This window comes from Rhynchophorus ferrugineus, unplaced genomic scaffold, assembly GCF_030347505.1.
Source record: "Rhynchophorus ferrugineus isolate W39M unplaced genomic scaffold, kcgeb_rfMv2 rfM2, whole genome shotgun sequence".
Lineage (NCBI taxonomy): Eukaryota > Metazoa > Arthropoda > Insecta > Coleoptera > Curculionidae > Rhynchophorus > Rhynchophorus ferrugineus.
The window spans coordinates 49,366,296-49,381,085 of NW_027472581.1; the positions used below are offsets into that span (position 1 = coordinate 49,366,296).

The window sequence follows — 14,790 nt, forward strand, 5'->3', positions numbered from 1 at the left end:
AGTCCTCTACGAGGCAGAAGTCCGTTTCTGTATTGCGCTGGTTGTAAGAAATCAACCATCGTTTTGTGTGGCAGTTTTCCTTTCTCTGACTCTTTCAACCGGGAAGGTAGGTGTGTAACTGATTTGGGAGTTCTTAGAAACATTGATTTTAAAATGAAGTTTAAAATTAGTTTAAAAATGATCTGTTTTTGTCTGAAGACAAAATCGCGTCTAAGAAAAACAAAGCGAAAATCAATAAAAAATCTTACATTAATCCCAAATAAGGAAGTATTAGAAAAAGAAGCTAGCAAATTCATTAAAAGCCGTGGAGACGGAAGTTTATTGTTTGATATTAATACTAAACTGGATATTCAAGATAAAGAAACCATCTGCTTTAACCAACCGTTGTGACTCATATAATAATTTTAAAGATAACTTCTATGGTTACTTCATTATTACCAATTACAATTGAAACTAGCGTAAAGAGTTACAGTAAATAGGGTGTGTTAGAGATAAAAGGTGTCTAAAGAACTTAAACATTAAACTATTTTTCATAAAAATCCCAACCTGCCTAATCAAGTAATTTTTAAATAATCCTATCGTATTAATCATATATCATTTTAATGCAACTACCAAAAATAAACAGCTCAACACAAATATTATATCATTGAATTTAGCATTAAACTATAGAAATTATAAAAAATAGACTATGTAGAACAACAAAAGAGATATATTTCACAAAAACAATGCGCTATATTAAAATTCATCTTCCAATGTCAATATTACGCAAATTAAAATTACTTGCATATCCACTGTACTAATTAATTTCACCGAAAGTGATTCGAGAGAAATATTGTTAAGTTTTAAAATAGTAACGGTTAACAAAAAACTTTTTTGTTTAATAATATAAAAACTCACGGACCGAATTTTTTGGTTAATATAATACACATCATAATATATTAAACGACCAAACAGCGTAAAATAACATTTATGTTGTTTCTAAGTAGGGCCTATTAATGTTTCTTTTTATAAAATATTCCAGCGCTACCGCTACTATATAAGCTAATACACCACTACGTTTCTCCCCAATCTTCCCCCGTTTGACATTGATTGATGCATCTCCAGAAGTAGCCGAAATTCACCACATAGTTACCAACACCCCAAGAGCTATATGGGGTACGCCTATCGTATACAGAGTAAATTTATGCCGCCATTTCTTAAAAAATTAATAATATAAAAAACCTTCTAGAACGATCACATCTTATTGTCAGGATACAATATATTAACTATAAATGAATTTTGTTCCTCACTAAAATTAATTTTATAGCCAATATGGAAATATATTTTATGCTCGAAAAAAAATATTTTATACCTATTCAAATATCTTGATTATTATTTGAAAGGTGGCTTTTTGATGCTTTATGCATCATCATCATTATGTTTAATTTTGACAAGAAAGTTTAATTTTTTATTAGTTAAGCTCGTATAGAAATATACATTAGAATTTTGAATTCATGTTCAGTTCATAATATAAAAGTTTATAATTAAGATTTGAGAACTGGGTGTACATGTACCTCGAGATAATGTAAATAAATAATAAATAACAAAACTATATAAAAATTTTAACTGGTTTCAAATACTAAGTACAAGAACTATGCTTGTTACGTTAGTTACGGTTTAAAAGGAATCCTATTCTAGGTATTTAATTAAAGCAACAACGAAATTACGACACACCAAAGAATAAATAATAACCAGATATATATTATAATTAAAAAATAAATTAATATGATATTTGTTTGCGTCACTCTTACTACTCTAAAATTATTTGAGTGGCATAAATTTACTTTTTTTTTAATAACAACTAGAATTTGTTTTAATGTAAAATAATAAAGCTACCAAACAAAATGGAAAAAGGGCGTCGCATAAAAGAAAAAGATAGAGATTTAATACTTAATCTGAAAAATAACCCAACACTATCCTGAAAATTTTATAATATTTTAAATATAATACACCATGACTCATAAGTAACAATTACGGCATACATGATAGGTACTGATAATAAAATGCCACTGGATCGACATGAAAGTCAAACAGAAAGCCAAAAAAAAATTTCAGTTCAATGTTACATGAACATAAGATAGCATGAACTGCCTAGATTCTTGCAATACATTACATATTTTAAGCTTATCAAACTTAAGACATATTAAAACAAAACTATAATTTGAAATAACATAAACGATCAATTTGTGAACTAGTTAAACAATTCATTTGCATCCTCAGTAACGCAGCTCCAATAATCCTCAAAGGACGTAATCACTTTGCACTACTGTTTTCAAACTATCAAGCACTTAAGCTAATCTTGCCGGTGGTAGCCTAAATCGATTAATGTTAAAGCTACAATTGACCAATTAACATAAAATTACCATTAATTAAATTACTATATATAAGTATAATTTAACTAATAAATGTATAGCATAACTATAATTTATTGTTATTGCCACAAAATTTTATTAAATAATTTAGAAGATTTTATTATTATATGTATAAATAAAAATGCTAATATTTGAACAAAAAAATGTTTGAATAGGTATTCCAAAACTTAACAGATTGGTTTGATATTTTTGGCTATTAAAAAACCGACCCCTTGCTTTTATACATGCATATACTCAGAACTTATTCCTACAAATTCCCTTCGGGTTCCATCAGTGATGCAAATAATGAATTAAATACACGCTATGATATTGCTGCCGGTACCCAAGAGCTTTTTAACAAAATTTTTATGTTTTGCTCAAAGCAAAACATTAACATAACTATAATATATAACGACTTATCTCCAAAATGCATGGTTCCAACTTTAGGCTAAATGACAATTGATTCAAGAACAATTCGATTCAAGAACAATTCCAACCTTAAGATATTCTTTTTTATCAGAAAAACAATGAATTGGTAATAGCTGCAGAAACTTGTCGACCCTGCGACTCCATCTGAAGCCAATATCTTTATCTATCATTAAAGTATTTTTGAATTTGTGTAAACATTTCATTTTTTTTAATGATAACATATTTTGCTAATTCGAAACAGGGCTATCTGGATGTTAAAAATATATCTAAAGATGTAATACTTTGAGTTTCCTACGCGTTGGTCTTTGCTCTCATCGTTTGCGAGAAACAGAGTCAAAGGCACAGGCAAAACTTGAAAATAGCAGATGAAATTCTGCGAAACGTTATCAAAAAACTAGGTTCTTCCAATTATATTTAGCAGAATAACACTCCAACATGTAGCACCCCCGATAGCAATAACAATAACATGCCTATATATCACACAGATAAGATAAAAATTTTATAATTTACGTAGCATCAAGTTGCAAATGACTTTAACGAGGACTACAATTGCAACATGAATTAATTACAAGGAACAATTTACTCCGCAATTAACTTATTTAACATGTGTTATCTTACAATTTCAGTTTAATATCATGAATTATCTAATCAAAGTAATATTAGTGCCGCTCAACTTTCTAGCACGGCTCTATTAAGCTTGAATGCAGGCAGCATTATGTGGCATTTATAATTAATACACCAAGAAACTTTGTGAAATGATAATCGAATAGTTTATTCTTATATATAAAAATGAATCGCAAAATATGTTCCTAAGCGCATAACTCAACAACGCCTGGACCAATTTGGCCAAATCTTTTTTTAAAATGTTCGTTGAAGTTCAGGGATGGTTTTTACGGCGAGAAAAATTAGAATTATTGCTGGAAAAACCCTAAAAATAGCCCTTTTTGTTTGAATTTGTTTCGTGTATCAGTTGACAATTCATCTGTCATCTGTCAAAAGTCATCTGTAACAGACAACTTTTTTTTTAAATTTGATATGACTTGAACTCAAATCCTTTTAATCCGTACGAATTGTTTTATTTATTTAAAATTTTTTATTTGTTTAAAATTTAATTCAAATTTTAAATAAATAAAACAATTCGTACGGCTTAAAAGGATTTGAGTTCAAGTCATATCAAATTTAAAAAAAAAAGTTGTCCGTTACAGATGACTTTTGACAGATGACAGATGAATTGTCAAGTGATACACGAAACAAATTCGTATATCGTGTTTTGTGCAGAGTGTTTAGTTAGTTAGTGTTTGTTTAGTTCGTGATTAGTGAAAAAATAATTTATATTTGATATGCCTCCTATAAGACGAAGCAATTTAGGTAGAAGAACCAGAAATGCTATAAACCAAGCTAATTACCGATCTAATCATACTGCACAAGAACGTGACGACGGAAATGAACGTGAAAGAATTCGGATATCACAAACGCGTGAAGCGCGAGCGCGACATTCAGCTAATAATCGCGCAAGTTTGAATCCAGCTGCTTTCAGTTACGATGTGTCAATTGACTACAGTAACTACCAATGTGTTGTTATTGGTTCTATGAACTTGGTTTGCTCACACTGTAAGGCATTAAAATACAAAAACGAAGCCAATGGATTGTGTTGCGCAAATGGTAAAGTGAAATTGATACAATTGGATCCACCACCAGAACCATTGTACTCATTGGTTTCAGGAATAGGAACAGATTCTATACACTTTTTGACACATATTCAACAATATAACAATTGCTTTCAAATGACTTCATTTGGGGCAACAAATGCAGTTCGGGAAAATTTTATGCCAACTTTCAAGGTATGTATTATAGCAGTTACTCATAATTATTTTAGCGAACAAAATTTTCTGTCACCAAAGTTAAGATGTGTTACTAATCTTCAATTTCTTAATCATTACGAAATATATCACTTAGTCATCATATTATATGGTGATTCAGTTTCAGTGACACTTTTATTATATTTTATATTTGATAGATATTGGTTAAAACTAAATATATACTTTTTAAGATCAAATATTATTTAAGTTTGATCATTGACAATCCATTAATTTATACCACACCATAATATTTTTTTTATTTACAGATACAAGGGCAAATATATCACAGAGCAGGTTCACTGTTACCAGTGTCAGATAGCGACAACAAATTCCTGCAAATTTATTTTATGGGCAATTCACCACAAGAAATTGATCTGCGTTGTGCACATAACAATTTAGTAAAAAGGTCTATTGTAGAACAATTACAAACTTTATTTCATCAACACAATCAATTGATTATATTGTTTAAAATTGCCCTGGATCTGATGCCATCCGATAATCACAAAATTGTGATCAGAGCTGATAAAACACCTTAAGGTCAACATACAAGACGTTTTAATGCACCAACTATTGATGAAGTTGCTATCGTTGTAGTTGGAGAAAACTTGGAATCCCGTGATATTGTTTTACATCGTCGGAATGATCAATTACAACCTATAAAGGAAACACACCGCTCATATGATGCACTGCAATATCCCATTATATTTTGGCAAGGTGAAGATGGCTACGATTTATCAATAAAAATGATAAATCCCATTACAGGTAACTAAAATATTAGTTTAGCTATGGCGATAATATCTCAGTCACTATATTATGTATTTTAATTTTATATTTGAATGTTATTAAAACAAAATCTGTTTACAGGTTCTGAAACCAACAAAAAAGTCAGTTCAATGAACTATTATTCATACCGCCTAATGATTCGGGAAAATGAAGATAATCACATATTGAAATGTCGGCGATTATATCACAAATATGTTGATGACATGTATGTTAAAATTGAAACGGAGAGATTAACATTCATCAGGTTGAATCAAACCAAACTCCGATCTGAAGAGTATATTCACCTTCGAGATGCGATTAATACTGATGGAAATGCACAGAATGTCGGTCGGATGACTATTCTTCCAGCAACATACATCGGAAGCCCTCGGCATATGCACGAATATGCTCAAGATGCCATGTCGTATGTTCGTCATTATGGTACAGCAGATTTGTTCATCACATTTACATGCAATCCGCAATGGATAGAAATTAAGCAGGAGTTATTACCTGGGAAATCATCCATTGATCGTCATGATATTACAGCCAGAGTCTTTAGACAAAAGTTGAAATCTTTAATGAATTTCATCGTAAAACATAATGTGTTTGGTGAGACACGCTGCTGGATGTATTCTGTGGAGTGGCAGAAACGAGGATTGCCACATGCACACATTTTGATTTGGTTGGTTGAAAAGATAAGGCCAAATGAAGTTGATGCAGTGATATCAGCTGAAATCCCTAATGTACAAGTAGATCCTGGATTGCATGAGGTAGTTATCAAAAACATGATACATGGTCCCTGTGGAACTCTTAATCAAAATTCACCGTGTATGATGGATGGTAAATGTTCAAAACGATATCCACGGACATTAATATCGGAAACAATTACTGGTAATGACGGTTATCCATTGTATCGTCGCAGATCGACAGCAGACAATGGAAAATCAACAATTGTCAAATTAAATTAACAAGATATTGAAATAGATAATCGTTGGATTGTTCCATATTCACCCATTTTATCAAAGACATTGAAAGCACACATCAACGTTGAATCTTGCCATTCAGTGAAATCGATTAAATAGATTTGCAAATATGTAACCAAAGGGAGTGATATGGCTGTGATTGGAATTGGTGCAGGGAATTCTAATGATGAAGTTACCCAATACCAAATGGGCCGCTATGTCAGTAGTAATGAAGCAGTTTGGCGAATATTTTCTTTTCCTATTCATGAGAGACACCCTTCTGTTGTTCACTTAGCTGTGCATTTAGAAAATGGACAAAGAGTGTATTTTACAGCACAGAACGCTGTACAAAGAGCTGCTCAGCCACCATCTACTACATTAACCAGTTTTTTTGAGACATGCCAAAACGATGATTTCGCACAAACATTGCTATATTCTGAAATGCCAAAATATTATACCTGGAATCAATCCTCAAGGAGATTTATACGACGGAAACAAGGAAAACCAGTTCCAGGATATACAGATGTATATTCCACCGATGCGATTGGCCGCATTTATTCAGTACATCCAAGCAATGATGAATGTTTTTATTTACGACTGCTATTAGTCAATGTACGTGGCCCAACATCATTCCAACAGTTACGAACTGTTGATGGTGAATTGTGTGGATCCTACAGAGAAGCCTGTCAACGTTTGCAATTGCTTGAAAATGACGCTCATTGGGATCAAACTCTCAATGATGCTGTAATATCATCACACACTCATCAAATACGAACATTGTTTTCTATAATCATATCTACATGCTTCCCATCAAACCCAATTGATTTGTGGATGAAGTACAAAGATTATATGTGTGATGATATTTTGTATCAAATACGGAATAGAATGGGAAATCCAAATATACAAATCAGTGAAGAAATTTACAATGAAGCATTGATTTCAATTGAGGACATGTGCTTGATAATGTCAAACAAACTATTAATTCAATTAGGCCTGACCGCGCCCAATCGTCCAATGCATGACGCTTTTAACCAAGAGTTGCATCGAGAAAGACTGTATGATCTCAACGCTTTGAAAGAATTAATTCAAACAAATCTTCCACTGTTAAATGAACAACAGAAGTATGTATTTGAAACTCTTATGAAAGTAACAAATGATGAAACTGGAGGGATTTACTTCTTAGATGCACCTGGTGGTACAGGAAAAACTTTTTTTATTTCATTAATATTAGCAACAATTCGCTCACAAAATAAAATTGCACTTGCACTCGCTTCGTCGGGAATCGCAGCAACTTTGCTTGAAGGTGGTCGAACAGCCCATTCAGCACTAAAATTGCCATTAAATATGCAAAGCAATGAAACTCCAACCTGCAACGTTTCGAAGAACTCTGCAATGGCAAAGGTTTTGCAGCAATGTAAATTGATTGTTTGGGATGAATGCACGATGGCACATAAAAAATCTTTGGAGGCTTTAGACAGAACCTTAAAAGATCTATGTAGCAATAATAACCGATTTGGTGGTGCAATGATTTTATTAGCAGGAGATTTTCGTCAAACATTGCCAGTGATTCCACGATCAACGCCAGCTGATGAGCTCAATGCATGTCTAAAGTCCTCCAATTTGTGGAAACATGTCAAAGTACTTCATTTAAGCAAGAATATGCGTGTCGAGTTGCAAAATGACCAATCTGGAAACATATTCTCTAAACAACTCATTGACATTGGTAATGGCAAATTTCCTATAGACATGTTGACGGCTTGCTTTTGCTATGACTATAAACAAGTCCCAGGGGCAATCATTAAGTGTTTGTGGTATTAATCTAGAAAACCCATGTTTCTCACATGGTCAATTGTATGTTGCCTGTTCCCGTGTTGGAAAACCATCAGATTTGTTTATCTATGCGCCAGGTAATCAAACAAAAAACATCGTATACCACAAAGCAATATAATGATAATAATAATAATAATTATGATTCACATGATTAACAATAAAGTGATTACTTACTTTTCAATCCTTATATATGTTTTATTTAATTATTTTTTATTCACCACGCCCTATCACCAGGGTGATGGTTCTGTTCAGGAGAATTTTTTAAAATACGTAGGCACAAAAACTGCCACATTACAAATCTTTTTGACAGGACGAAGTCTGTCGGGTCAGCTAGTTTACAATAAATATCTGTAACTTGTGTAGCCTGACTATAACATGAACATTTTTAAATTGATTAATAAAAATACCCTAAATTTAGACTGAAAAAATACGTTAAAATATATCTTTTTTTTAATTAAAATAATGTTTTTAATAAACAAGAGCAGTTTCCTTTTCAAATGTTCTTTTCCTGACAAAATTATTTTAGTTAATAGCATATCATTATAGTTAGCTTTGAAAGGTTTATAACAGATGCTATAATGAATCGAGCAATTTTTAAAAATATTTTTAGATAATTAGCATTTTAAAAAATATGAAATATTAAAATTGTGCCGAATCTTTAGTTCCATTCTGAGCTTATTAAACAACTTATTTAAAACACTAAATTATGTTCTTTAAAATAACAACTTTATTATGTATGAAATAATCAGCTTTGAAAAATGATTATCCCAAAGAACACGTAAAAAATATTTTTGGTTAAAACCAATTTTTTTCATTCATAACTATACAGTTATGCTTCAAACTATATGACCAGTAGACGTAATTAATGATGTACAATATACAATTAAATATTAAATTAAAAACTAAATTGATTAAACAGTCCTCGTACACAATATAAATATTACCATTAATTGAAAATAAGCTCTCTAATGGTTTACAAAATACCGCAAAGATAGCGTTGAATCTATAATAGGATTTATATCAGTCTATGCATTTCCAATTTATGGCCGGAAAATAGTTTGCATCGATTAAAAATGTATAGCTAAACAACGGATAAGCTGCGCCCGTTTATCAAATTTGTAACACACTTACTTGCATATTTTACGATACCTTATTTCAAATTAAAATTTTCATAAAATGCCTGTAAAACGTAATAACTTAACATAACAGGTATGTATAGCAGGAACTTAATATTAGTAGAATAAAACAAATATATATAATTTTTTTAATATTATTAAAATATCGAAATATTGATATAAAATATAAATACTTATTTTATTAGGACAATCATATTATGTTATTAATATTAGGGATGCCGAAAAAGTATCAATATAGATGAACGATATTTCTTAAACATTTTAAAATCCTTCTGTTTCCTTGAAACCATAATTTAATATGTTGCAGATTTTCATCGGTCCATATGTCTATAGCTGAGTTGATGCTTCAGGCTGAATAACCCATTGATGCCATCCTCATCTTTTGTTTGCGAGTATCCATTGCACATCTGGTATAGTATTTCTCTTGAGGCGATAGTATCTTAGACTGCCCACTCCCTGCAGTTCAGCAGCTAACTTATTATGTTGGCCTAGTCTACCTTGATAGTTCTTGCTGTATGACTCAAATTCATCCTTTACTATTCGCAAATTCAGATCTAGAAACACATACTCATTGTTTGTGCACAGTGGAATATTGAACATCAACAACAGTGGAACATCATTTTACTTTGAAACCTTTCTAGTATTTTTATGTTACTATGACCGATTGTGAGTATACAATAAAAAAAACACATTTTTCTTCGCCAAATATGGTCGTTTTCCTTCAAATCAATATTGTGACAATAAAATACACAACTTGCCCTTCTTTGATGCCCATCCACTAGGAAAAACCCAATGGTATACTACTATATAAACTATACTGGATAAACTATATCCTCTCATTATCATTTGAGAAGCCTATGGTCTCAGCCACTTCACGTACTTTCATTCTCCAATCTTTTAATATCACTCCATGGATTTTATCTGCACTTTTAGGTTTTCATAGGATTGTACAATATATTACACTAGCTGAAGAAAAATTATTTTCTTGGGTTACCGTATCTTGAATTCTACTGTTACTCCAATTATTAAAAAAATTGCTGCTCATAAGAAAATATACATTGAACTATTTAAGTACATCAACTATAATATACTCATAAAAAACGACTAAGATACTCAGAACATTAAGAGCTTGACTGCTATAATTTCAGTATTATTATGAAAAAGAAACTAATGAATGGCTAACCCTATATTTTGAATAATTAACAATATTAATATTAGGATGAATAATTTCCATAATAGTTTTAAGAAATGTAAAAACTAAGTACTAAAACTGCCGTTATTCTGAAACATGCAACAACAAACATTATACAACATAATCAAAATTTCTTAATTAAATAAGTACCATATTAGTCAATAGTGAAATAAAACCATAATGAAGTGGAAATGTAAAAATGATCGAATTATTTCTGTGGTTCTCTTTGACTTCTGATTCTTCTCACATCTCAAAAAAGTATATCGTTGAAACAAACTTTCATCAACGGACGTCAAATAGCTGCGACAAAGAAAACCAATAGTAAATCCAATAAATTTTGAATAGCAAATTATATCAATGACATCATTATTTGAATATAATTAAGAAAATTAAGTTAGTTCTTGAAGTTGAGAAAAATAATATGTAGCTTAGATTTCAGTAAAATGGTACATCATGATCTATCAATACAAGAATTGATTATTATTATGTAGTAAAGCGATCTATAACTTAACAACTCTTCACTCTCAACAACTAATACGATCAAGTAATTATCAATAGCTACTATTATTAGTAGGTATTATTAGTTATAATATGGGACCAAATACAATTTCGAAGATCTTCCAAATTAGAATATTATTGAGAATTATCTTGCAAAAAAAACAAATTATTATAAATAAAAAATGAAGAGGACTTTAACTAAAAACCTTAACCAATCCAATAATTAGATTTAAATTATAATAATTACATTTTGCCAGCTATGTAAAACCAATACTAATTGTGTTGCATAAAACCACTTCCGTAACTTTATGCTCAAATAAACACGAATAATTCAAACAAACCGGTAACAGCTCAAACAATTAAAGCCAAAATACAAAATAGTTTTTTAATTCAGCGCCTCGTTAAAAATAAGCAACGTGTTCCAATTAATTGTCGAAAATATAAAATTTCCAAGCAATTTAACGAATCCGCACATTTCATTTTACAAAACCAAAATTGGATTTCGTATATCAAAAATCCAGAATTTACTAAATTATTTAATATTATATATAACGGATTTTCATATTTGCATTACACTATTTGCATATTTTACAATTAACATTTCGTCCACATTTCTATATTTGTATGCTGTCACTAAGTGAATATTTTAACTAATATTTAAAAACAGTATTAAAATTGAAATCATTTTCGTTATTGGGATTATAAAGCTCGATTTTTTTTTTGTTTTTGCTTTATCTACGGATTTTTAGTTTTTATGATACTTTCGTATTTAATATTTAAATTTTAAAATAATTTACTGTTTAACTTTTTCTGTCCATTCATTTTGCACTTAAATCCTAAATACATTTAAATACATCACGTAAACTACTTAAGAGCACATATAATTATAAAGTTAAACTTTCTCCAACATCACCTAAATAGAATTTCTGCGAATCTGGGAAATTATAATCAGGAATAGGAAGAACCAGAATCTAAAATTTATGAAAGGAAATATTGAGGGTAGATAGAGCCGTCACATGATGGCAGATTACTCCTAGTCTTTAAAAAGAGATTTTTCTAAAAAATATATATAAAATAAAAGGTGTATATAAATTAATTACTGAATTATAAAATTATTATTCGTAAGTTTTACACATTTTTCTCTCGTTCAACTTCTGTGTGCCTATTACACACTGAAACAAAATCACCAATAATTTTCAATTTTCATAAAAACTTAACATTTAAAAATATACTTGTTTATTTATTTCTCATACTACTTTTTTAGTATAATAATATCAAAATGAAGAATCAAAGTAAACCAGAACCAGAATTCTAAAACCATTCATTCAAGGACGTTCTTACACAACTATTATACAATTACTCATTTAAATGTACGGTCGTACACAACTGTTGTCGACTAGTATTATCAATAAAGTGGTTTAAAATTTATTCATTCACTCCTCATATAGTTTAAACTGTATTTTGGTCAATTCATATATGACTCAAACTATAGCTTAGTTATCACATTTAAGGAAAAACTGAATTGAAATCCAAAAGAATTCTGAGAAAGCTTTCTAATCAATCCAAAAACCCGTTCAATGATGAATGAAATGCTTCTAATAAAAAGTTCCACTTGAGCTGTGACTTGTAAGCCCTACCAACTTGTACTCATTAGATATTACCATTTCCGATTATACCTCGTTTTGATGAATATTAGATGATCTAGTCAAGCAGTACTGCTAGTTGTAAAAAGGCATCGGAAATTGGAAAACTCTTTTAATGTCATTATATTATCATATCACAAAATCACATATGCCAATATAATATTAATTGTAGTAGTAACAAAGTTGTTTTTTCTTCTCCAATGACTTCATATGACGATCCAAAGTAACAATGAACTCATCGCAATTCGCGCCTATCGCAATTTGTGAATTCGTTTTAAATTCCTTATAATATTTTCTTATCATTTTATTCTAATTAAAAAGAAACACAATGCAGTCCGAGACGTTCGAACATGTAACCGAATCAACCTACAAAAATCGTCGATTTGTCAAATGACTGCAAAATTGTATATTAGAATGTAGAATTATTTCAGAAAAGGAAAAACTGTTAATCTGGGGAGTATGCATTGAATACTTAGAGCTATGCAGGTCTTTGAGGGATCTAGAACATACATGGTTGTTTATTTTTTAACCCATGAAGAGGTCCATTGCTCCATTACTTTTGAAAGATTATAATTTTTAAAAGCATATAATAAAATCAAGGAATACTTGTTATTTCAATTGGTATATTTAGGTAAGACATGAATATTTCAAATTGGAACATTGGGTGACTCAAGGTAAGACGATAAATAAAATAGACAAACAACAAAAGTTAACGGAAAAAGGTAAACGTTAGAATAAGATTTGATTATGTTTGGTTAGTCATAAATAAAAATCATTAATAATTCATTCCAAATGAAATTGAATTGATATAGGGTGGTTGTAAAGAGCTATTTGAATAGATCCAGGTCGGGAATGATATACAAGCAAGAACTGTCTGAATATGTGGAAAGAAGCATAATCTACCATAACACCTTTGGTTTAGACGAACTCCATCAGATATACTGAAGAAGAAATTGAGAAATGGTAGAATCGTGTTATATAAATACAAGTGATAGGACAGCAAGTGTTAGATAGGTTGGAAATTAAAAGCTTAGTTATTAACTTAAACAGCGACTCAGAAAGTGACGTTGACTGGATGCAACTTTCCGGGTGCGAAATGGATGTCTAATTATATAACTAGTATAGAATAACTGTATGTTAACGTATACATACATATGTATAATTCCTCATAAAATGCATGAGAATTTGGCAAATATATGAGGAGATAATAAATAGTAACTCTTTTTCAGATATTGCAAAGATATTAGGAAGGATGCAGTGGTTAAATCTACTTTTAACCAGAAAGATGAAACAGAAAATAACTAGTAATAGAGGCACTTAAAGAGAAATACAGTGATGACTTGACAAGGAAACATTGCAACGAATGAAACAAGAACTAAACGTAAAAGGTAAATATGATCTCTAATGAAAGTAAAATATATTACGTGAATATACAATTGTAAATTAGATGGATTCGGCCTCTAGAAGAAAGCTTACGCTATATTTATATTTATATTATACTCTATCGCATGAATATGCAATCGCAATGTGTTGTGGAAAAGAATAATATATTTGATAACACTACTTTTATTTAATTATGTTATTTAGTTTCGAATTTTATTACATGTCAAATCTAAAATAAAAAAAAAATAAAACGAAAATAGCCACAAGCTTATCTTGGAAAAAATCATCAAAATTTAGAAATAGTAAAAATATAGGCTCTTTAATTGGCATAGAGATTACGAGAAATCAGGATTGTAATGTATTAATCACTCAGTTGTAATAGGTACTTTTTTAAATAAGATAAGCGCAATACCAGAGTTCCCACTATGAAGGTGTACTCTACAACCATTCGAAACTTCCACTAGTTTAGTTAATAAATCCGACTACAACACGGAAGCCAATAATTTAATTTGCCTATAACTTAAGTATATTATAACATTTAGAATATAAAACACATTATACAAAATTTTAAATAATTAATATCTTGTCAGTTTATTAAAAAAGTTTATAAACAACAATAACATAAAATACCTCTAATGATAAATTTATTAATATCAAAATAATTCTCACAGAACAATGAAACCTTCATAACATTGTCAATACTATT

The 14,790-nt window shown here is 30.2% G+C and overlaps 1 protein-coding gene across 1 annotated transcript; it reads left to right on the forward strand.

The window, feature by feature from the left end:
* Positions 1 to 4,029: 4,029 nt before the first annotated feature.
* Positions 4,030 to 6,409, forward strand: LOC143190840 (uncharacterized). Its single transcript, XM_076395405.1, has 4 exons — positions 4,030 to 4,481; positions 4,542 to 4,664; positions 5,216 to 5,440; positions 5,543 to 6,409. Exons 1-4 carry the CDS (start codon positions 4,160 to 4,162, stop codon positions 6,406 to 6,408), a joined length of 1,536 nt encoding a protein of 511 aa, XP_076251520.1. The 5' UTR covers positions 4,030 to 4,159; the 3' UTR covers position 6,409.
* The last annotated feature ends 8,381 nt before the right edge of the window (positions 6,410 to 14,790 follow it).